General features: G+C 42.3%; 1 protein-coding gene across 2 annotated transcripts in view; it reads right to left on the reverse strand.

Moving 5' to 3' along the window:
• Positions 1–1230: 1230 nt before the first annotated feature.
• CWF19L2 (CWF19 like cell cycle control factor 2) overlaps positions 1231–25190 on the reverse strand; it is a 200743-nt gene continuing 176783 nt past the window's right edge. Inside the window, exon 18 of one of the 2 annotated variants that reach the window (XM_032360568.1) lies at positions 1231–1323. In XM_032360568.1, coding sequence (XP_032216459.1) covers positions 1246–1323 — 78 coding nt within the window. In that variant the 3' untranslated portion in view covers positions 1231–1245. Of the gene's footprint in view, positions 1380–25190 lie in introns of both variants that reach the window. The other variant, XM_032360569.1, reaches the window with a different exon arrangement.

The raw sequence follows: 25190 nt of genomic DNA on the forward strand, positions 1-25190 counted from the left end.
TAAATTTAAAAAAAAAAAAAAAAAGGATGTGTCCATGGCCTAACTTCTGGAACCTATGAATGTGACCTTATTTGGAAAAAGGGCCTTTGCAGATAGAATTAAGAATCATGAGAGGAGATCGTCCTGGATGATCTGCGTGAGCCCTAAATCCAATGATCAGCATCCTTCTGAGACAGACAAGTAAGAAAAGGAGAGGATGGTGAGAGACAGAGGCAGAGACTGAGTGACGGAACCGCAGGCTGAGGAAGGCCTGGAGCCACCAGAAGATGGAAAAGAAAAAGGAAGGATTCTCCCCCTCGAATCTGTGGAGGGAAGAGGACAGCCCTGCCAATACCACTCAGCTTCCAGATGATGAAAGAAAGGCTACTGTTTTAAGCTTCCAAGCTGGGTATTTGTTAGAGAAATCAACAAAACTGATACAGTCCATCTGGCTGGGACACTCTATGGTGTCCCCCCCAAGCCAGATCTGAGCCATCACAGAATTTCCCCAGAGAAGCATTTTCTGATGCCCCAACCCCCAAATTAGGTCCCCTTATTACTCTCCTCCAGCCCTAGCTGCCTCCAGACCCCCCATAATTTCCTTCCTAGTGTTCATTAGAACGTATTCTTACCTATCGCCCGTCCCTGCGCAACTGATTGAGACGAACCTGACACCAGCTCACGGTAAGGGTTTCTGTCGTGGTTTTGTTTTACTCTGCTCCTTTCCTCTCTCTTCTTTCCTGCTCCAGATACGGCAGCTCGGACACAAGTTAGCAAATCCAGGGCGCAGGCGGCGCGGGGAGGAGGGATGCGGAACAGAACTAAAGCACCCCCGTGATCTCTCTCCTGCCGGCGTCCCAGTCTGGCCAGAGACACAAAGTTCCGTGTTAGACGGTCTGCTCTTTTTATACCTGAGAAATGGAATTACTCGTGAATACCTGAAAATGACTTGACAGGGCTAGCGGATTTACCTAAGACTTCATCCAGGAGGAGAGAGGAAAGCTGCAGTAGGTCTTAGGGAAGGAGGAAGCTGCTTTCTCCCCGTGCCTTTCTCAGTTCGGCCCAAACAAAAGCTGGTACGGTATGAGGTCATTTTTATGTTACTTTCTTCACGACAGGAAAGAGCAGGGATCTACATGGTCTGGCGGAGGAGAGAGGCGAGGGAGAAGGGAAGGCTTCAGAGCACTCTTTGCCCATGAGCCCTGCCCCCAGCTCCATCTGCCTGACAGAAGCTCTCAAAAACTCACCGTTTTGGAAACTGTCCTGTCAACCCAGTGGCAGCCACGTTCCCCATGCCTTTGCTGAGCGTGCTGGGAGCGCCATGCGTGGCTCTAACTGACGTCTCTAGAATGTGTGAGAAGAACAGGCGTGTGTTGCATCATTACAACCTCCAGAGTTTCCTGAAATAAAAAGAGCTCTAAATGGGGGTGCCTGGGTGGCTCAGGTCACGATCTCACGATCGTGAGATTGAGCCCTGCATCGGGCTCTGTGCTGGGAATGGAGCCTGCTTGGGATTCTCTCTCTCCCTCTGCCCATCCCCCTCTAAACAAAGTTACACTAAAAAAAAATTCACATTAAAAACAAAAAGACATTCACATTAGATATCAATGGCTAATGAGCACCTTTTTAATACAGTCCCCTGAAAAGCAGAGCTTGTCACCCACTAACAACTGTTGCTAAGATCAGCTCGGGAAAAGAGTGGCTCCCTCCAAAAATCAGGGCGGCTTCCCAGGAGATGGGACATCAGATGGTGTAGCCAGTTTACTGGTGAGGGGTCTCAATGCCTGGGATTAAAAAGAGAAACCGTTTTTCCTTACAGTTGCCTCCCAGTGATACTGGGTCAGACCCGTCTTTCCTCCTGACTAGGTTCTGCAACACTTTAGTCACTTTGCCTTCCAAAACTGTCTCAGGGGAGACATTTCAAAAATGTCTAGGAATCGGCCCTATTAATGTTTGAACTTCAATTTCCCACTGGATTCAAAGCTCTTCCTGGACGAGGTCCCCTCCCCAGTCCTACTTCCAATTCACCTTGTGGAGGATGGATCACGCCTGCCTCTCACCTCCTTCCCTACACGCCCGCTTCAGTCAGGGTAGCGAAGAGGAAGAGAGAGGAACTGTCATGTCATCTTCCTTGGCGGAGAAAGTTCTCAGCTCTCTCAACAGGCATCAGGGCCACTTTTCTAGGACCCAGAATGTGGGCTGTGGGCGGGTGGTCTGTCCCACCTGCCCTGCTCAGTGAGGGAGGGGCCCCTCCCCCGCGGCGGCTCCAGGCCTCATCTGGGGATGCGGACACACCTGGGGCACCGTAAGTCCACGTGGGACTCAGCCTGCACGTGTCCAGGCAGAGCAGCAGCTTTGGCCGCATCTTTGTCCGGCAGTCCCCTCGCCAGGGGGATGCCCTCTCCTCCTTTCTCTTTCCCCCATGCTGTGGTAACACAGAGACAAACTAGCCGGCCCCCCCGACAGGAGAGTAGGCAAAGCCCCAACTAGGGGATATCATCCATCTCCCTTTCTTCCCGTCACCTCCCTCATCTTCACAAGCATTTCTACCAGGACCTTACTCCCTTCACCACAGGGACAGACGCCACCACCCAGTGTCTCTACACAGAAGGTCTTGGGGGTAAAAATACCGGTTCCTTGTCACACTTCCCAAAGGCAGCCTTCCCCCTCACATATCTCTCCTCAGATCAAGAATGAGGACTCAGAGAGGGGAAAAGGCAGTTGAAGGAACAGAGAGGCAATGTTAGTCCAGGTGTCTGAATTTTTTCAGTAAGCTGTATGGGTAAATCACGGCTGCCCCCTTTGGCAGTTTTCTGGATTTAGATTATCACTACCTGGAGACTGATTTGTTCCTGACTTTGAAATCCTGAGACAGCAGACATGACATGACATACTGAGGTAATAAGTTTCCATGAAATAAATATATTTATCTTCAACAAGTCCAGAAAGACTACAAAATGTTAAGAATATTAGGCTCTAACACCTTTCTTTTTCTTGGCCAGGCAATCTAGTGACAGAGGGGGAAATGGTTGGTGAGGCTATAGCGTGTTGAAAAGAAAGCCCCATAAACATGGAAGTTACATACATACACACATTTTCATATGCACATTTGAATTTACATGCTGAATACATCATATATGTGTACTGGGAACAGTGCAAAATACACATATATATAATTATACATATTAGTTATGGACATATTATAACATATATCCACTTATAAGGAGACACAACCATCTCTTCTGGATTACAGAAATCCAAGTGATTCAACAGGGTTCTCATGGTGTGTAATATCCGTTTTTCCCTAGAAACCTCTTTTCTCTAACAGCATGCTCTTGTTTTATGTTGGTGGTGTTCTCACTTTCTGTTACTTAGTTTCCTTTTTCCTCTCATTATACTTAGTCTGAACTTATCAAATACCAAAATGTCTCTGGAATCAAAAACAAAACCATGTCCTCCTTCAAGAAACTCCCATTTCAGTGGGGAAAGCAGACCCACAAACAGACCACTAAAACATACCAGGGCAAGAATGGAGACTCGCACAAGGCACACAGTTGGTGCTCAATAAGCACTGGTTAAAAGAATAATGAGAAGGAAACTGGCATTCACCCTGAGGAGACACAGTGGGGTAAGAGGTAATCACAAGGAAGGAACAGTCCAAGAAATAACACTTATGCCAAGTCATAAAGGATTATAATCAAACTGCCTCTTCCTTATAACAAAATATCATGAACATTAATCCATGTCAATAGACACAGCTCTAAATCATCATTTTTAACAGCAGTTTAGCACTCCATAAGAGAAATATACCATAATTTAACCACAATTTATACATCAATATATACAGATCCCAGGTCTGCATGATTTAAAACGGTTAGTATTAAAAATTCTTTTCTGGGGCATCTGGGTGGCTCAGTCAGTTAAGCATCTGCCTTCAGCTCAGGTCACAATCCCAAGGTCCTGGAATCGAGCCCCATACTGGGCTCCCTGCTCACTGGGGTGTCTGCTTCTCCCTCTGCCCCTCCCCCTGCTTGGTTCACCCTCTCTCTCTCAAATAAATAAATAAATAGTCTTAAAAAAATAAATTTGAAAGATGAAAAATAAATAAAAATTCTTTTCTACCTTTGCTCCATGTATTGAATTTACTTATGAACTAATTATACAGACTGGGGAATAAGTAGAATGAATACTTCCATCTTTTAATACTTTTTGACTAGGTAGAGCCCCCCTCAAAATAAATTTGTATAAAGAGTCACAAAAGTCATGAGGATGACACTCAAGTGCATTCATGTCTTCCCAGGTTAAAAATCCGGCAGGGGGGTGGTGGGAGGGGGTGGGGGGGTAGGAGGGAGTGATGGCAGAGTGAGCAAGATATTCACTCTTTATTCAACGGATGGGTATTTTTTGAGCACTTAGTATATGTCAGGTACAGTGCTAGGCTCCGTGCCCTACTGGCCAAACTAAGGTTTGAATATCATCGTTTGGATTTGTTCATTAAAATAGCAGTACCCTTCACTTTTACAGATGGCAAAAGCTGCCACTGATTCAAAGCTACAGCTTTCCTGCATTTCCTTAGCAATGAATGGAAATCAGGATTCAAGCCACGCCACCCAGTGAGATCTGTGAGTATACTTGGTCAATCAGTATTCCTTGTCTGGATGTGCAGCTTACGGAGTTTTCAGCAGAGCTGTAACCCAGTTAGGAACTTAGGAAGGACACTGAGGGGCTTTCACTCTGAGAGCAGCCAATGGGCTCTTCTCCAGAGGGGGCTCCTGTCCCACATCCACTTGAACTTTAGGTCTGTTTGCTCCGCCAAAGCCTCAGTTGGGCCAGCAGGCTGGGCTGTGACCCTGTCAAGCCCAGGGCATACTTCACACAGAACAGAGGATGCAGAAAGGGCTCCTGGCTCAAGAAAAAACCTATGCTCTCATTAAAAAAAATCACCAACTCTCAATGGGCTCCACTTAGGGCTTTTTGGGGTTTTTTAAAGATTTTATTTATTTAGTTAGTTGAGAATGTGTGTGTATGAGTGGGGGTAGGGGCGGAGAGAGAGAGTCATAAGCAGATACCACACTCAGTGTGGAGCTGGACTCGGGGCTCAATCTCACAACCCAAGATCAGGACCTGATGGGAAATCATGAGTCTGAGGCTTAACTGACTGAGCCCCCCAGGTGCCCCGCCCCCCCTTAGGGCCTTTTAATCTCAGGTGCACTTCCCCCTAACTTGCAGGGATGCAAAGGGATGGGAGAAGACAGGCTAGGCGTGAACTTCAGAGTACAGAAGAGAGGAGAAGACATTGCCATCGCTAAGGTCTTATTTTTATAAAGCCATTTAATAATGGAGTCAAACAAAGTCCACAAATATCTACTTTATATAAACCTATTCCTCCCATGGTGATCGATGTCACTAGATAGTAGGTCCAACTAACAGGCAAAAAAAAAAAAAAAAAGAAGGAAAATGTCGAAGGGAAACTGCCATCTTTTTGTTGGTTCTTCCCAGATGTATCAAACTCAGAATAGCTCTGCAGTCAACAAACCCCGCGGGCAGCTTTCTCTGGAGTCATTAGTATTCCAGAGAGGACATTAATTCAACTTAAAATCTGCAGTTAATTTGCTAAGGTATTTAGAATGGGATGAAATCAATCGGCAGTCATTCACTGGGCATGGTTATATGCTGAATAGTACGTATCAGCTCATAACACTTATTAATCTATGGGATGTAACAATTATTACACATACTGATTTTACTTTAATTCTTATGAAATAAGTATGAGACAGGATTCCCACTCTTTTTTTTTTTTTTTTGAAGATTTTATTTATTTATTTGACAGAGAGGGAGAGATCACAAGCAGGCAGAAAGGCAGGCAGAGAAAGGGGAAACAGGGTTCTTGCTGAGCAGAGAGCCCAATGCGGGGCTCAATCTCAGGACCTTGAGATCATGACCTGAGCTGAAGGCAGCGGCCCAACCCACTGAGCCGCCCAGGCACCTGAGGATTCCCACTATTAAGAAGCTTCCCATCTATTTCATGAAATACCATTCTTTAACTTGCTGCTTCTTAGAGGAGGACGCAAATCTACTTAGGAACAGATATTTGGGTTTGAATTACTAGGACAAAAAGTCCATTCATAGGCCAGGCTCATTGACAAGGCAAGTGAGTACACTCTACTGACTTAATCCGTTCTAAGATCAATACCACCCTCCAGGTGAGCTTGGACTCCAAGCATTGCAAAGCGCTGCTTCTGATTCTGTTTCTAGGACTCTATGTCCTTGGTGAGGAGGGCCAAGGGTTGCTGACTCAAGTTCAGAGTGTTTGAGTTCAGAATAGAACCTGGTTTCCTCAATCTTGCATGGGAGGGAGGCTTATTTTTACACGAAGACAAGGAATATTACATAATCCGTGCCACTGCAGATGGCTGTTCATATTCCAACAGCCTGTGGATCACTGCAAGGACAGTTGCCTTAATCTCCACAAAGAAAACCCTCAATTATATGCATAGCTTCGATCAAGGAAGAAAGAATCTATCTGATGCATGTTGACCAAATGACAAAGGATTTCAGGCAGTTAAGTAATTGACCTGCAATATGGGTGCACTTGGGAATGCAATTTATTTTTTATCATCCTTGGTCGGGTAACGAATTAAAATCACAGTAGGCGCACCAGGCTGTCAGGGCCATAGCTAAGGAGGAAAACAGGAGTTGGCTGTCGGAACATTCACAGCCAGCCGAGGAAACAGGCCAAATGAGGCTTAAAATGAAGTTTTCCTGCGCACATTTCACAAGTTCGGGCAAACAGGGAAAATAATTCTTCCCTTTCCCTACCCCTTCTCCAACATAACACTTAGCTTTTGGAGGAGATACGCCATGGTCTCGTTTACACTGACTGATGATGGTCATGTTCACCACACGGGATGATCTTATAATCACTCGGGTGGGCGAGAAGAAGGAAGTCTGAATTCAGAATCCAAAGACCGGGGATTTCATTTTGTTTCTGTTCCTGACCCGTGGCCGACCCTGGGCAAATCACTACCTCGAAGAGCTTTCACTGACGATGCGTCATATCAAGATAATCCATGACTTGCCTATCTCATCTAGTTATTATAAATCTTTTTTTTTCTTTCCCTTCAAAGTCAAGCTTCTAGAAAAATGGAATAGTCACGGTCTCAATTTCTTCACCCCTCATTCACCCCCAACCCAAAACTGACCCTCCACAGCGAGGCTCAACGATCACTGCTGTCAAACCTACAAGGCTCGGCACCCTTCACTTACTCCCGAGTACGTTCGGCAGTACTGAACGCCACTGGTCTAAATTTCCACAGCAATCTGCTTTTAAAACAATATCTCCTAATGTCCCCTTGAATTAGTGCTCTCCATGGCTTTGTCCTTGGGCTTTGCTTTTTTATTTTTTCCAGTTTCATTGAGATGTAATTGGTATATAACATTGTGTAGCTTTAAGTATACAATGTAATGATTTGATATAGGTAGTACGAATTATAAAATGATTACCCCTAGTTAATACCTATCACCTCTCGTAGATACAAGCTTTTCCCCCCTAGTGATGAGAGCTTAGCAGCTCTCAAATATACAATACAGTCTTAACCACAGTCATTGTGCTCTACATTACAAGTCCAGATTTATTCCACTTCAGTCTGGGTAAGCTGATCCAGGCCACAGTTTCAGCTACCATCCATGAGTGTGTAACGCTCCACGTGTTGTGTAAATCCAGGTGATTTACCTAATTTAAATTTAGCTCATATATTTGCATCTCATGCATATTCATATATCGTGCAAATTAATCTCATGTTCTATCATGTAAATTGAACTCATGTGAATCTAGGTGAGCCATCTACAGGATTACTACTCTCCTGGAGTCTATTCTGTTTTTGGAACTCTCTTCCTGAATGTTCTAGAGCTCTCAGAATTCAGAAAATCTAAAATCAAAGTCATTTGGTTTATCTCCCCTGTCCCCTTTTCTCTCTCTTCCTGTGTTCCTTCCACCACTCTGAAATCTGGTACCCATCTCTAATCTGTTTTCAAAATTCTATTTCTGAAGTTCTTCTCAAATATATCTTTTACCTACTGCTGCCCCTTCCTTGGGTCAGGTCCTTTTCATCTCTTGAACAGACTACATTGCAAAGGCCTATAAATTAACCCCCTTCTCTTATGTCAGGTCCTTCTGAGGTATCCTCCACACAGGTGCCAGAGCGGTTTTTCTAAACAAATCTGATCCTCTCTCTACCCTGCCTTAAAATCTGAATTGTGAGTCTGGAATAACTTATGAATACAGAATGGAGGTCCCATTACATCCTGGCTCCTTACCTCACCAGTATCATTTCTCCTTCTCACCTTGGGTTACCGCCATTTTGAAATCCTGGCCACTTCCATTTGCTGTAGGACAACTTGGTGAATTTGCATTAGGTTGTCTCTTTCTGGAATGTTCTCACTTGTTTTCTGCTTATTTAAATCTCATTCATGTTTAAAGCTCAGTTCCCACATCTTCTTCCCTGTTGTATAGTCCCTGTCTTCCTTTTCCCATCAACCTCAAGTAGTTTAATTTCCTTCACAGTACCTTGTGCATACCTCTGTTCTTACATATGCCACCCCAAATTGCAGTTGACTAGTTATCTGAGCTTATCTGAGGACAGGAATCACATCTTGACTATCTCCCTAATTAATATAACCCTATATTAATTTTTTTTGAAACTAAGAATAGGCAATAACCCTGAATCTGGCCCCCCGCCCACTTGCTTCATTCAAATTCTCTAGCAATTACCTTGTTTCCCTGGTCTTGCTGGTTTTCCCACTATTGTCTCCCACACTGAGTCTCCGACTCAGCTTAGCCTTCTTAGATCAACAGTCCAATTAACTGTCTGCCCAGGTTCGACAGAGGTTGGCCCAAGGCGTTGGCCTGTGAACTCCTCTATCCAGCGCCCTGCTCCAAGACAGGCCAGCATCACCTGTCCCAGTTTCCTTGGCGGGCAGTCCAAACCCAGACCCCTGAGCACCCACCTGCAGGTGTGGGAGACAAGAAAGAGGGAGAGGGTGGGCTAATCGGAATGCCATTTTCTCCTTTTCTAAGAGCAATGTTGTAGACAATGACTGTGTGTTAAGATCGCAGGTAGTCTGCTGACGAGCATCAGTACACGGCTGAAGGGACAGAAAACCACTGTGTGGGTGGGAGTTGCTGTAGGGAAGAGGAGCAAGTAATGGCTTAGGAAAAAAGGAACGAAATCTTTCTCGTTCTGCGTGCTGGCGGTGTCTGTTGCGACGCAGTCAGAGATGGGGATGTCTGAAGTCTGAGCAGACCACTGTCTATTCTTCAGTGCTGCTAGATGGTTGCTGAAAGGCACATGGAGGCAAGTGTCTAATTAAAATGCCAGGCTATTTATTGCCTATTCTTAGTTTCAAAAGACAATGAATGCTGTTGGAGCAGTGTGTAGACATTTTGCTTAACATGAAAGGCAAAAAACTTCAAAATTCAGATAGCTAACTGGGAAATGTGAGCAGAAGAGTTATAAGAAGACACTTGCCGCATGCCTCCAGTCAACTCAAGGTGCAAGGGTCTTTTTTTTTTTTTTTTTTTTAGTTTTTTGTTTTGTTTTAAAGATTTTGTTTATTTTTCTGGGAGGAAGAGAGGGTGCACACCTGTGAGTCAGAGCACAACCTGGGAAAGCGGGGGAAGGAACAGAGGGAGAAGGAGAAGTTGACTCCCCGCTGAGCAGGGAGCCTGATGTGGGACTTATCCCAGGACCCTGGGATCACAACCTAAGCCAAAGGCAGACATTTAACAGACCGAGCCACCCAGGCGCCCCTCAAGGTTCAAGAGTCTTACACCAAGAACTCTGCTGAAGTGAAATGTGTAAATTAAAAATCCTAGCATTTGTCATTGTGAGGAAAACAAACATGAGAGATGTTCTAGACTTTGTCCGTTAACAACAGAGAACCGAACTTATATTAGGTTTGTCCCAAAAACCCGCAGAGAATTTATTACAGGAACTCATTATAGCATTTACACCCAAAGTATAGTCTTTCTTCTGAGTGACAGCTTCGGAGGCTGCTAGAAAATGGTGAAACACTAACCAGCACCCTGCCTATTAGGAAAAGGGTAGATGGGATCATTTTCACTTCCAAATCAGAACATCCCAAGATAATACAAACTCCCTTCAGATTCTAGGTGGAAACATGTTACCACAACTCACTTTTCTGTCCTCTAGGATTAAGAATTATGCTGTTCTTCTCCGGGGTGGGAGGAACAGCCCACAACTCCAATAATACACAGCAACATACAATAATATTCAAGAACATACAGAGAGAACACACGGTCTCCCAGTGCAGAGTGGCACGAACTTGAATGTGACCCTATGAAGGGGTCCCAGGATCAAGCCCCACATCGGGCTCCCTGCTCAGCGGGGAGTCTGCTTCTCCCCCTCCTTCCTGTTCATGCTCTCTCTCACTATCGCTGTCTCTTTCAAATAAATAAATAAATTATTAAAAAAAGAAATACTGCGTGAAAATGCTTGGCATGGGCCATAACACGCAGGAAGCACTCACTAAGTGTTAATGTTGATGATGACGGTCGTGCCTCTTAACTGAGCAGGGTCAGTGGGTTTCAGACCTCCCTTTCTGAGCCAAAACACCACTGTGAGCTCTTGAACTCCCACCTTAGTATTTATGCACATAGAGTGCAGATGTTTAAACCAGTGGTGCTGGCATAGTCCTTTGTCATACAGTCATGTTAAGAACCGTTACAGCAATGAGGGTTGGAAAGGAGAGGAGAATGGAAGTCTTTCCAGAGATACAGACTTTGAAAGCCTGAAGTTAGATCGGTTTAAGCCATACTTTCATAGCGTTTTTACTTCTGACTATTTCTTTTGCAAAACATGTACGATTTCCTCTGCTGCTTTGGTATGGATCTGGAGGGAACTCATTTAAAAATGCTGCAAAATTAAAAGATTTGGTTGCCTTTTCTAACAAAGAAAGGTGGAAGAAAGTTCACAGCGTGAGACAAAGTGGACAAGCGACACAGCTCACTCTGCTGACATCTCACGACAAGACTGAAAGCTTTTCCTCTTAACCTCAGCCACTCGGGGAAATAGATCTGTCAGGTTCGACCACTCTCTCCCCCAAAAAGCAGAATCATTAAATGAAAATGCAAACTTGTACCCAGAGTCCTATAGCAAGTGGACAATTCTTTTAAAAACTTCACATTTTATGACTCTTTACAACTACAAAATGCCACTTTTCAGAACGGAACCTCCCGCTTACTGCAACAATACTGCTGAGCACTGCGCACTGTGAGGCATCTGCTCCTTGTTCCCTGCTTTATCCTTGGCCCTGACACCCCATTTTGCTTCTGCTGTGACCACAGCATAACAGAAAGACCTTCATTGAAGTACTCCCTGTTTCCAGATGTGAACCGGACACGCCCCACACTCTTTCACCAGAAATGCCAGAATGCCGGAAATGCCAGAAATACCAGAAATGACAGAAGAGTACACATGTGGGTGTTCACATGTCTTACGTCTGCACACACGCGTGTGTTCTGTCCATGCATAACAAGGACACACACGGCCACAGGGAGAGATGTGAAGTTGAGTTGTACCTCATAGAAACTGAAGAATACCTCACTAGACTAAACACAGAAACTAGATTTAGGAAAAATTCACGTCCAGAATACATTCTGGACGCCCAGGGATTCATGTCCTGGACGCCCTGGACGTCCAGGATACACGTCCAGGGATTCCTGTGAGATTCCACCTGTGAGTTGGCCAAAATTTGAGGGAGCCCAAAGTCCAAGCCAGAGACGTGGGTGCTGGGAGGGAAGGGCCAACGTGTGCCACCAGGGAGCGCCATGAAGCTCCAGTCCGCCATCTCTCTCTTTTCTCTACGTGGACACTTCTTGACCGAATACAGTCCTCTGTCTTCAGTTTCCGACTCCTCCCCACATCCTGGCATTCATAACTCAGTGGACGACACCTGCCTCTAAGGTCCCGTTCCAGGCCCAGCTTGTCCAAGTTTACGTTGTCGTATCTCCAACACACCACAATCCCCATTCATCCACACCGATCCCTCACACTCACACTCACACTCATGCCATCCCCCAATCTTGTTTGTTTTTTTTTTTTTTTTTAAGATTTTATTTATTTATTTGAATAGAGAGAGAGAGATCACAAGTAGGCAGAGAGGCAGGCAGAGAGAGAGGAAGAAGCAGGCTCCTCACTGAGCAGAGAGCCGGACACGGGGCTCGATCCCAGGATCTTGAGATCATGACCTGAGCTGAAGGCAGAGGCTTTAACCCACTGAGCCACCCAGGTGCCCCCCAATCTTGTTTTTTCAGAAGAAATGTAATATTTGCTATTTTTGAGCTCTCCTTTAGTGTATGGTCAATGTCGTCACTGCTATTATGTCCACAAATATGCAATACAACAGGAGCACCATTAGAATACCATTCCCTCAGCACTTTATTGTGTGAGATGCGTTATACATATATGTGTGTCTATAAATGCCTGTGTATGTGTGTATTAACCACCACGTGTGAGATGGGCATTGTTATCTCCAGCTCACAGAGGAAGAAACTAAGGCTCAGAGAGACTTGTCGCAGATACTTACAGCTAACCAAAGCTTGTGTGTGTAGGTACTACACAGAACTGGGGGCTGTACTCATTTTTTAGAAATTTCAGGATTTCATTTTGAAATTCTATTTTTAGGATTTCACAGTGCAATTTCTGTTGATATATATTAAATAGGAGGAAGCATTAATGCAAATTAGAATGGACACCACATAACATTTTAAACATGACTCTTCACAAAAAAACATTCCTCGTTTTCCACACTCTTCCATGCAGAGGTCATCACCTACTGCCAACATGTAGAGTTGACCAGACCCTGCAGAGGTGAGGGAGCGAGAACATCCTATTGCTTAACTCCACATAGAGTCTTCTTATGTGGGTTCTGCCTTCCTGGCCTTTATTTATTATGAATCTTGGATTCATTCTCTGGTTTCTTCTCATGATGATCCCAGCAGGTGTTAATTTTCACTGACAATCAACTGAACCCACACCAAAGTTTACCCTGGGAATATTCTGATGGAGCTAGTAGGAGAGTCTCCACTACTAATTTTATCTCATAATTATCTTAATGTTTAGAAAGTCTTTGAGGATGCCTGGCTGGCCCAGTTGGTTAAGCATCTGCCTTCAACTCAGGTCATGATCCCAGGGTCCTGAGATCAAGCCCCACTTTGGGCTCCCTGCTCAGTGGGGAGTCTGTTCCTACCTCTGCCTGCTGCTGTTGTCCCTGCTTGTACTCTCTCTCTCTCTCTCTCTCTGGCAAATGAATAAATAAAATCTTTAAAAAAAAAAAAAGAAAGATAAAGAAAAGAAAATCTTTGAACATACATTTCTCTATCCATATCCCAAATGAAGGAGTATCTGTAACCCTACTGCAGCGAAGGTCCAGTATGGCCCCAACTTTGGACCACACTGAGTTTAACAAACACCACTCAATGGTCATCGTCTCTGAAGCTGACTCGCACATAAGGCCAGCTCTTGATAACCATAAGAAATCTCACAGTGGAGACACCCTTCTCATGCTGATCCTGTTCATCCTTGAACTTTTTCTAACCATAACGCTAAGTCCATCTCTTCAGGCTTTGGCATATCAATCTCTATTTCTGGCAAATAACCTACCTCTGTTTCTAAAACCAGCCTATATGGCCATCACTGTGTCCCTATGGGCCTAGTTTTGGCATAAGGATCTGGTCAGCTAAGGCTGGCGTTATTCACATCTGGCTCTGGCTTTCTCTGAGGACCTGCAGAGGTCTACTTGCTTCAGAAACTGGATAGCTGTGGACATTGGGATAAAACATAGTTTTCATTGCAGTTTCTTAAAGGATTCCTTTAGACTTTCTAAATTCAGTGAACTCACAGAGCACTATTTAAGTTTAGTTCTGGAGCTGGCACATCCATTCCCAAGTAAACGATCATTGACAACTCAGATTTCAGCATGTCCATGAGAATGTGTCTAGAGCTATCTAAATTTCTGTCACAACTCCCCACCTTTCTACCATTATCATAAAGTCTGTTAGCCATGGTAATAATGTGCTCTTGAGCTGGGTATAAAAATGTGCTCTCAACTCAGGTAACAAAGCAATGATGTCACTCTAAGGTTCAGCTGAGTACTGACTCTCAGTGCATGATGTTAGACAAAAGTTCCAAGAGCAGCCCTATGGAAATGATGACCTTTGTGGTTCATGCTCTGGGCAGTAAGACAAAGCACAGTTCTTTAGAATGGTAACTATGTTCTCAGTTCAACACTCTCGAAAAGGGGATTGCATTTTCTGCTTTCATCTGTTGAAGGATGTGAAGAGGTTCTGATGCATAACCCTCATGAACACATCTTTTTTTTTTTTTTTTAAGATTTTACTTATTTATTTGACAGACAGAGATCACAAGTAGGCAGAGAGGCAGACAGAGAGAGGGGGGAAGCCGGCCCCTGCTGAGCAGAGAGCCCGATGCCGGGCTCCATCCCAGGACCCTGAGATAATGACTTGAGCCAAAGGCAGAGGCTTTAATTCACTGAGCCACCCAGGTGCCCCCTCCCCTTTTTAAAGATTTTATTTATCTATTTGAGAGAGACAGAGTGAGAGAGAGCATGAGAGGGGAGAAGGTCAGAAGGAGAAGCATCCTAAGAAACTTCTGATGTTTCCCACACTTCTCCATCCTATTTCAGGTTCACTGGACCCGTTCTTCACTGCCTGCCCCCTCACTGTGTGTCATCGAAATACAGGAGATAATTTGGCAGTTAAAGGGCAAGTAGAAATCTGGAAAGGAAAATAATTTCCTGTGTGGGCTGGGGGAGAACAGAAAGTCTGTGAACACCACATTAATAATTTTATTTCATTATTTATCTATTTATTGGTGCCAGATTATCATTTTAAGTTGATTTATTTCCTCCCTTTTCTCATTCCCCTACTCTGTAATTTTTACTTCAAACAGCTCAGATTTTAATCAAGTAAATAATAGTTTATATTATACAGCATTCTGTATTTTCTAGTAGAAAAATATTGAATTAATGTCATAAGTTTCAAAAACAAAATTCAAAAAGTTACTTAGACATAACCTCTAACTTTCACAATTTCATTGCCTTATAATATTTTGCATTAAGCCTTTCACTAATTATTATTTAAAGTAATCTCTACACCCAACATGGGGTTTGAACCCCAGATTCCAAGATCAAGAGTCACACATTCTACCAACTGAGCCAGTCAGGCACCCCCCATTGTCTATTTTTTGTGTGTGCATTTCTTGCTCAACCTGAAAAAATTTTTGAGGTAATATTTGTTATTAAAGTATGGGAATGAATTACTTAAAAGCCTCTTGTGTATGAAAATGGTTTTTGAAGCCTCTGAAATTACTGAATCATCAATGATTTCTCCTAAAAAATCTAGCTGTTAGGACACCTGTTTGGCTCAGTGGGTTAAGCCTCTGCCTTCAGTTCAGGTCATGATCTCGGGGTCTCAGCAGGGAGCCTGCTTCCCCCCTCTCACTCTGCCTGCCTCTCTGCCTACCTGTGATCTCTCTATCTGTCAAATAAAGAAAATCTTTCCCAAAAAACCACCAATTTATCACTTTTTCAGTCATGTGCTGGGATAGTCCAGTTTACCACCTCGACTACTCCAGACCCCACTGATATCTGCCACCCATGAAGCCATGGAAGGTGCTACAGTTCTGAATACTCCCATAAGAATGCTAATAAACATTTCAAGGAAATATCTTCTGATGTTCTCAAATCTGCCAACTCTGAAGCTATCAGAGCAGCTCTTTGCTCTACACATGGAAAGGACACCAATCATAAGTACATGGGTTATTGAGCACTCACTGTGCCCCGGCTTAAATGATTTATGCAGAGTATGTCATTCTCTTCCTACAACAATCCCATTAGCACACATTACCTTTATTTTACTAACAGGTTAAGTAACTTGCCCAAGATCACAAAACAAGTGGTGGAATCAGAAGTCAAATTTAAACTTGACTCTCCCACATCTAGCCTGCTTGTCCCACTGCACTGTTACCTGGGGACCCAAGAAGAATGGAATGTTCAACTGGGAGTTTCAGCAAAGGTTCCATCAAAAAACAGATATAAAATTCCAAAGCGGGTATGTCACAAGGTACCAACTAGTAGAAAGAGATTTGTGAAAATATTTAGAGAGAGCAACAGAGTATTGTGAGAACTACCCATTCCCCAAAGGGGAGAGGCAAAGTGCAACTCTAAATCTTCACCTCTAGCCTGAGAGGACTTACAGTGGGATCATTCAGGAAACTTGACAGGTATTTTCTGAAGTTGACACCTACCTGAAAAAACTTAATGGGGCCTCATTCACTTCAATGTGACCAGCTGGGCACTCCAATGGTGGGAACAACATAAAAGCAGTTGTTTGGGATTACCCTGTCCTCCCACTTTTATGAGTCAACGAATTCATAAATGTTTTCCACGGACCAAATGTGGGCCCCAGTGGGAGAGAGCGCCAGCCTGAAGCCTACCAGAAAACTAGGGCTCACAGGCAAGGGACAATGAAGGAACAGAGTTCATTACACAACTTAACAGTTAGTACAGTCCAGCAAGGGACCCTTCAAAATGCCATCAATGCAGTCTTAGGAGAGTCAACTTTCTACATCCGCAAGACTCAAAAAGCCTAAAGTCACCTTGAGACCTATTCACTGAAACTACCTACCCTCTGTTCCTCTTTCCCAGGGCAAATTCCAACTCTATCAGGAGGAATCAGTAGGAAAAGCAGCTAGTGAAGGAGGGGTGGAAGGTCAAGGAGAAGTTGACCATTCCCCTCTCAGAGAGGGTAGGGGCCCACCCATTGTCGGCCCTAACTGTGAACAGGAAGTCTGTGCCTTACAATGAAGAGTTTTCTACTATATTGGGTTGAGCATTTCAAACTATGGAATCAGGGCAATTAAGAGTTACTTGCTGCTAAATATTAGTTACCTAATACTAATCAGGAGAGCTATAAGCCAGTCCAAGTTTCACCCAGGCTTATAGGAGAAAGTTCCTCCATTGCATAAATTTTAAGGAACTAAGGGAAACAAAATGCATTCGGCTGTGTGGTCAACATATGGAAACACAAATACATGCTCACGTTGACAGCTTCCTAAGGAACTGTACAAAACAAACAAACAAACAAAAAAACCCAGCTTCTTTAGCTTTTACCTAGAAATTTATTCCTCCATGGAGCTTAAACAAAATCTACAGGAACCAAGTGAGACAACAGATACCCTTATAGGACTTTCCATACTGCACCTCTATCTCAGGCACCCAAGAATTCTCCTCCTTATCTTCAGGCAAATAAATGTAATACAGATTGATGCTTCCTGGGCCTTCATCCCACTCAGCAAATAGACACAGTCATATTTTAGTCACAGTGATGTCTCAGGATAATCTCCCTGCCACAGTAGCAAACAGTGAATGCACGTGTTCACATCAGGGGCAGTACCACCCCCTATGGGAAATTCTGGAAATCTAGGGGGACAAAGGTTCTCTTTTATGTTACAGAAGGTCATTCTATCGATTTCTGAAATTTTATATTAGGTGGGTTATATTATCTACGGATTTCATCTGGATAGTAAAGATGGTATTAAAAAATACTGATTATGAAAATAAGAATTGCATCTGATACGATTGGTAACAACTGGACTCGCTCTATCTCATTTATCCCATCTAACTTTCTCTCTGATTGTACACCTGTTTTACATATAGACATACAAATTTTTATTTTGAAAATTTTCACACATTTAAAAGAGTTACAAGAATACTACATTAAATACCTGTTTGCTATTCCCTTAGATTCACCAGTTGTAACATTTTGCCTCATTTAGTTTATCTCTCTGTATACATTATTTTCCCCCTCAACCGCTTGAGAGCTGCTGACAGACTCTGACGCTTCATCCTAAATACTTCAGCAGCATCTCCAAAGAACACAGCATTCACCTACATAATGCAATGCAATGATTACACTCAGGAAATGTAACATTAGTGAAGAACTAGCATTTAAGATACAATCCCTATTCAAACTTTGCCAATTGCTCCAATCAAATTGTGCCAATTGTTCCTTTGGAGTTTTCTTATTTCCTTTTTCTTCTCCAGGTTTCAACCAGGAAGCACACATTTTTGGGTGTCTCAAAATTTGGACTGTTTCCTTACAAGGAGATTCAAGTCAAACTTTTTTTTTTTTTTGGCTGACTATGACAGGGATGATGTTGTAAGCTTTTCCATGTACTCACTGGAGGAAAGGAAGCCATTTTATCCCATCATGGTGGAAATGCTTAGTTTGATCATTTGGTTAAGGAAATATCAACCAGATTTTTCCAGTGAAATAGGTGAGTTTTAAAAATTGTGGCTCCTGGAGAAACTCTTCTGGAGAGGGAAACCAAATGCTCAGCACAAAAAAGCAAGCAATCCCCACTCCTCACTACTTTTACCTTCTTGTTACGAAGATTCCAGAAGTTCAGCCCTTAAGATGTTGCCAGTAAATGACTTTAACAATATTCCATACAACTCTGTTCAATTACCATGCATTTAAAAAGTAAAATGTTTGTTCAAAAACCATATCTATATGGTAGATAAAGTTTAGAGAAGCACTTCCAATTATTTCATGTTTTTTTGGCTCCGACTAAATGAACTCTATTTACCAGAAACCATTTTTGAACACTTTGTATTGTTTTGTTTTTTCAGAGAGACAGAGAGAGCGTACAGGTAAGAGAGGGTGGGGGAAGGGAAGCGGGAGAGAGGGAACATTAAGCAGGCTCCCTGCTCAGCGTGGAGCCCAACACTGGGCTCGATCTCACAACACTGGGATCATGACCTGAGCCAAAATCAAGAGCCAGACACTGAAACGGATAAGCCACCCAACTGCCCCAAATAGTTTGCATTTCTGTGTGTGTAGCTCCTTTTGGGCCCAGGCACACTTCAAATCCAACTGCCGGGTAAGTCAGTAGCCGGATGAGCCAAGAGTCATCATTGCCATGTAAAATCTATTCAGAGGATATGCCTTACTAGAGACAGGCATTCAAAGAATAATTCATAAGATTAAATTATAGTAAACCCTTTGGAAAAAATAGCTTTTGTCTTTTAATAGAATGCCATATGCTACTGTGGGCCTCAAATTCCTCGATCACTGATTTGCTGATTTGGCCCATTTGATTCTCATTTAGAGTATTTAAAGATGAATCTTAGCAGACCATAATAGCTTGAAATACTTAAGTAAGGTCTAAAAATGAGCAGTTTACTTCCTACTTACTAGAAAAGCGGGATCCTTTGAGTATTATGAATACCTTGTGTCGTTGTACAGAAATTCTAAAAAATTATGCCAGCTAATAATACATCTCAACAATGCCTTGTTCCTCATTCCCTTGAGTTATATTTAAAAAGAGAGAGAGATGATTAATTTGTTAAATTCAAGTAAGCATGGGAAATTTTATTAGAACTTGAGAAACTGCTATTCTGCAGTGAAAGCCCAGTTGTATGTTGAGGAGGGTACATACAGAGAATAGTGTGAACTCCCACCTTGACCCAAATAAGACTCTGGGAAGGGAGTTGGGGGAAATTGGAAGGGGAGGTGAACCAAGAGACTATGGACTCTGAAAAACAATCTGAGGGTTTTGAAGGGGCGGGGGGGTGGGAGGTCAGGGTACCAGGTGGTGGGTATTAGAGAAGGCACGGATTGCATGGAGCACTGGGTGTGGTGCAAAAATAATGAATACTGTTATGCTGAAAATAAAAAATGAATTAAAAAAAAAAAGACTCTGTGTTTAGCCAAACTCCAGTCACCAAGGCGATTTGATATTCTACCAGATTATCACTGCACAGTATCAGGTCTGCCGCAGAAAAGCCAACAGGGACATGTGGAAAGGGAGGACCAGTATTCACAACCCGGTCTTTGTTACCAGGTACTTGCCCGCACACAGGACACACGTAAACTGGTCTAAAATCCACGACTTTCTGATACTCTTGCTTCACCTCCACTTTCATGAAACTCGAATCACCTTAAAGTTTCCATCTTCTTGCACCATGCCTGTCTCCTAGTAAGTACAACAATGTGCACAAGGCCACACAATTATTAACACATGTTCACACTACTCCAGAGTCCATGCTCTTAATAATGCTTCCAGATAGAACTTCCCATAGTAGTGGAAAAACCTAAATAAATTGAAATGGGCTGCATTTTCCCTGCTGTCATTGCTTTCATTTAAAAACCAAAAATACATATAACTATATGCAATTATTGACTTGTGTAATGCATCCAGGGGCCAGTCTAACACTGAGGTAAACCACGGGGTAGTAAGTATAATGAAATATGATTATTGTGTAAGTGATGATCAACTCCCTAACATTCAGTACATAGAAAATAACTAATAGGAAGGCTAGCATGTCTTACTGTTTATCATTAAAATGTTTCTTAATGGAGACTGCCAATTTGAAAGGGAAGACTTTTGAAGAGCATTAACGATGCAATAAATTCTGTGACTGTGTATTTCACAGAGACCTATCCTAGATAATCATTCTGGAGCCCAGAGATACCAATAAATCATCAAGAAATAAAGGCCCTTTTTACTAGTAGAGACTGTGATAGTTGAAAATTACTGCAGAGAGATTCCAAATTTTCATCAGTTTTTATAAAGATTTTTTTTTAATTTTATTCATTTATTTGACAGAGAGATCACAAGTAGGCAGAGAGGCAGGCAGAGAGAGAGGGGGAAGCAGGCTCCCCGCTGAGCAGAGAGCCCGATGTGGGGCTCGATCCCAAGACCCTGAGACCATGACCCGAGCCGAAGGCAGAGGCTTAACCCACTGAGCCACCCAGGCGCCCCAGTTTTTATAAAGATTTTTAAGGGACCAAGAGTTTCTGTTTAACTCAGGGAAGGAGTGACCTTTTCTGTCCAAAGGTCGACTCTACCATGGTGATGAAGGCACTAGGTCATGGATCTTCTCTCAACTACTGTAAATTCACCCATTTTAATGATGCAAAAATACAAATGGTAAAAGGAAGGAAGAGTATTAGTGATTCCACTTCATTAAACTACTACTCCTTATGAATACTATGGGACGACAGAAGCCAGCTCTGATTCATTTCTGTCTGGCAGAGAAAATGCTGCATGTATCAAAGGCACACAGATTAGTGTCTGTGAAAGAGTCTGAGAACTCCTCCTTTGTGGCACGTCAGTAGCATTGTTCATTCCTTCATCTTGACACTGATATGCCTGTGAAATGTTTGACCAAAGCTGCAACTGATTCCAGCCCCTATGCTGCTGGTAACAAGGATGACTGGGAGCCCTTCTAAATGACCTCCCTACATTTTATATCAGATTAATTTCCTCAAACAATACTTCAAGTAGGTTACCATCTTTCTTAAAATATGTACTAATGCCACGGTACTGATAGGAGGAAACTGTAATTACTCAGACTTACGAGATTTCCAAAATGTGTCCCAAATCTTTCAGGGGCTTCTCATCTCCTGAGAGTTCCCCAAATGACTTTTGCAGACACAGCTGGTTCACTTGCTAACCTCCAAACATGTCTTGTATATTTTCCATTTGCACTTTGCTCATCCTATTCTATCCAACAAGAAAATTACATCCTAGAGACTCTCACTAAATATTTTCCATGGACTCAGTAAAATCCACACTCTTCTAAAATTGTCCTGTCCTGAACTACCTTTCATTCCATTGAGATCCTTTTGACATGACATGCAAGTTCTTTAGTTGTTCTAAAGTATAATTTAAAATTTTAACATGACTGAGCTTTTCATAATTTAACACTTTAAAACTTTAATCTCCTTGAAGACAAAAAGCCCATTTAACTCTTTTTCACAGTTCCACTCCACCCAAGTATGTTGTTTAAAGTACTCAGTAAATATTTTATGATTTGACTCTACTCTTACTTAATCAACCGTGAGAAAAGGAAGGAGACCAGATTGCCAAGCACGAACCTTTCTTAGCCCCACATTTCACAGAAAATTGGTCAAATTTGGTGGTGATAGTCTTTTTAAATACAGATGGACAATCTTTCTTGTTGGTGTATCTGGATTTAAATGTGCCACTTTACCATAGTTTTTTTTTAAATGATTATCATAATTTTATTTAATGAAAAATTCAAAAATTGGTGTTCTTTTAAAATTTCTTTTCAGCGTAACAGAATTCATTGTTTATGCACTACACCCAGTGCTCCATGCAATCAATCCATGCCCTCCCCAAAACCCACCACCTGGTTCCCCCAACCTCCCACCCCCCACCCCTTCAAAACCCTCAGGTTGTTTTTCAGAGTCCATAGTCTCTCATGGTTCATCTCCCCTTCCAATTTTAATTGAGTCATGTGTTCTATGTTTGCTTTCTCTTTTTTTGGTTTTCCTTTGTGCTTCCATATCCCTGTCCATGAGCCATGTAGTGCTACACCCTTCTTAACCTGTTCTTCCAGTGCTTCCCTTAGCAGCCGCGCCACTGAAGTCCACTGTTAACAGGTGCTATTGTCCTTCTCAATGCAAAGACCCTGAACACTTAAACTCTACTTACCTCCTATACCAGGTTGTTATTTTCCAGAAACGAATTCGCAGTCTTTCCATTCTGCATGCTCTTCTAGTAGCTTGCCACTCCACCCGCAAAAGCTGAAGTCTACTTCTCCCCACTTGCACTCAGGCAGATCTGGGATGGCCTCAACAAATAAAATGCTGCAGGTGTCCTGGGGTTTGGCCTCTCGAATCCCCAATTAACCCCAAAGGCAAACAAACGTTGGACTTCTCCAGATGCTCCCCTCTCCTGGACTATACGACCTGGTGAGCCCTTTCATACCTATAAGCAGGTGGATTCACATTTTTCCAGAGATTTTAGTTTTCCTATATGAAAGCTGGCTCGAATTTTCTAGTCTGCCACTACCATCCACAGAAAGCATTGGTCAGGGGCACCTGAGTGGCTCAGTCGGTTAAGCCTCCAACCTTTGCCTTCAGCTCAGGTCATGATCTCAGGGTCATGAGATGGAGCCCCACATCAGGCTCCCTGCTCAGCACAGAGTCTGCCTGATATTTTCTCTGTCTCTCTTAAATAAATACATAAGCAAATAAAAAATAAAATCTTTTAAAAAAAGGCAAGCAAGCTTTGGTCAAATGATTGACATTGAAGCCTATCTTTATAGAGGGTGCATGTATACCACACAGAGATGATTTTGTTGGGTATTAGCTTTCACCCTTGCCCCTATCAATATTATCTGTGTTTGTATTTGCACTCACAACAAATAGCATTTTAGGCTTTTTTGCATGTTTCTTGGTTATTTCTACATTAAATTTATGCATCTTACAGTGTTTGCTGACAGATTACTGACTTATTTGAATATACTCTACAGTATTACTAGCAAGGCCACTGTTTTTTGTTTTGTTTGCAGATTAGAAGAAACACCAAGTTTCTCAACCTGTACCTATGATGGATATTAATTATCTGGAACTAATATCAGGCCAAAATTCTTCAAATAATATTCTGGAAATCATGGGGTTGCAGTCAACATCATTACAACTCCCTGCATGTGATGAGGCTAAGAAGCCTATTGAAACCAAATGTCTCTCAGAGTCCACAGTCTCTCATGCTTATGTCTGGTGGTGGGTAGTGTGGAGGGCACGTATTGCATGGAGCACTGGGTGTGGTATGTAAACAATGAATCCTGGAACACTGGAAAAATAAAATAAAACAAAAAAAAATACAGACACAGAAACAAACAAACAAACAAAAAAACAGAAGTCAATGTGAATAAAGCAAAAAGTGAATGAAGCCCCTCAAGGTCCATTCATGCTGTAGCAAATGCTAAGAATTCATTCTTTTTTATGATAATTAGTATTGCATTGCATATATCTCTATATACACCACATTTTTTTTTACCCATCCATCCATCCACTAATGGACACTTAGGTTGTTTCCGTATTTTAGCTATGGTAAATAATGCTGCAACGAATGCAGGGTACATAGGGCTTTTTGACTCTGTATTTTCATTTTCTTGGGTAGATACCCAGAAGTGCAATTGCTGGGTTGCATGGTAGCTCTATTTTCAGTTTTTTAAGGAACCTCTATACTGTTTTTCATAGTGGCTGCACCAATTTATACTCCCACCAACAATGCGTAAGGGTTCCCTTTTCTCCACATCTTCATCAACACTCTTTATATATATATATATATATAAAATAGCCAGTCTGACAGGTGTAAGGAGATAGCTCATTGTCATCTGCTTGCACTTCCCTGATGATTAGTGATGTTGAGTATCTTTTCATATGTCTGTTGGCCATCTGTATGTCTTCTTTAGAAAAATGTCTATTCAGCTCCTCTTCCCATTTTAATCAGATTACTTGGTTTTTGTTTGTACTGAGTTGTAGGAGTTCTTTATATTTTTTGTATAATAATCCCCTATCAGAGATATAATTTGAAAATACTGCCTCCCATTCAACAGGTTGCCTTTTCATTTTATTGATGGTTTCTCAATGTGCAGAAACTTTTTGGTTTGATGTTGTACCATTTGTTTACTTTCACTTTTGTTTCCCTTGCTTTTAGGGTCAGATCAAAAAAAAATTGCTAAAACTAATGTCAAGGAGCTTACCACCTATGTTTTCTTCTAGGAATTTTATGGTTTCAGGTCTTAAATTCAAGTCTTTAACCCATTTTGAGTTGGTTTCAGTGTATGTTCTAAGATAGTGGTCCAGTTTAATTTTGGGGCTTATAAATATCTAGTTTTCTCAGAACCACTTATTAAAGAGACAGTCTCTTCCCCCCTTATATATTCTTGCCTCCCATCTCATAAATTAATTCACCATATATGCACAGGTTTATTTCTAGGCTCTCTATTCTACACCATGCATCTATGTCTGTTTATATACCAATACAAAATTATTTTGATTACTATAGCTTTGTAGGATAGCTTTGGATTCAGGGAGCATGATACCTCTAGCTTTTTCTTTATCGAGAATGGTTTTGGCTATTTGAGGTCTTTTGTGGTTCCATACAAATTTTAAAATTATTTGTTCTAGTTCTGTAAAAAAATGCCACTGGAATTTTGACAGGAATTACGCTGAATCTGTAGATTGCCTTGGATTGTTTGGACATTTTAACAGTATTCCTTCTTCCAGTCCATGAACATGAAAGATCTTTCTATTTGTGTCTTTCTTCAGTTTCTTTCATCAGGGTTTT

The sequence above is a fragment of the Mustela erminea genome, chromosome 9 (genome assembly GCF_009829155.1).
Source record: "Mustela erminea isolate mMusErm1 chromosome 9, mMusErm1.Pri, whole genome shotgun sequence".
NCBI classification, from domain to species: domain Eukaryota; kingdom Metazoa; phylum Chordata; class Mammalia; order Carnivora; family Mustelidae; genus Mustela; species Mustela erminea.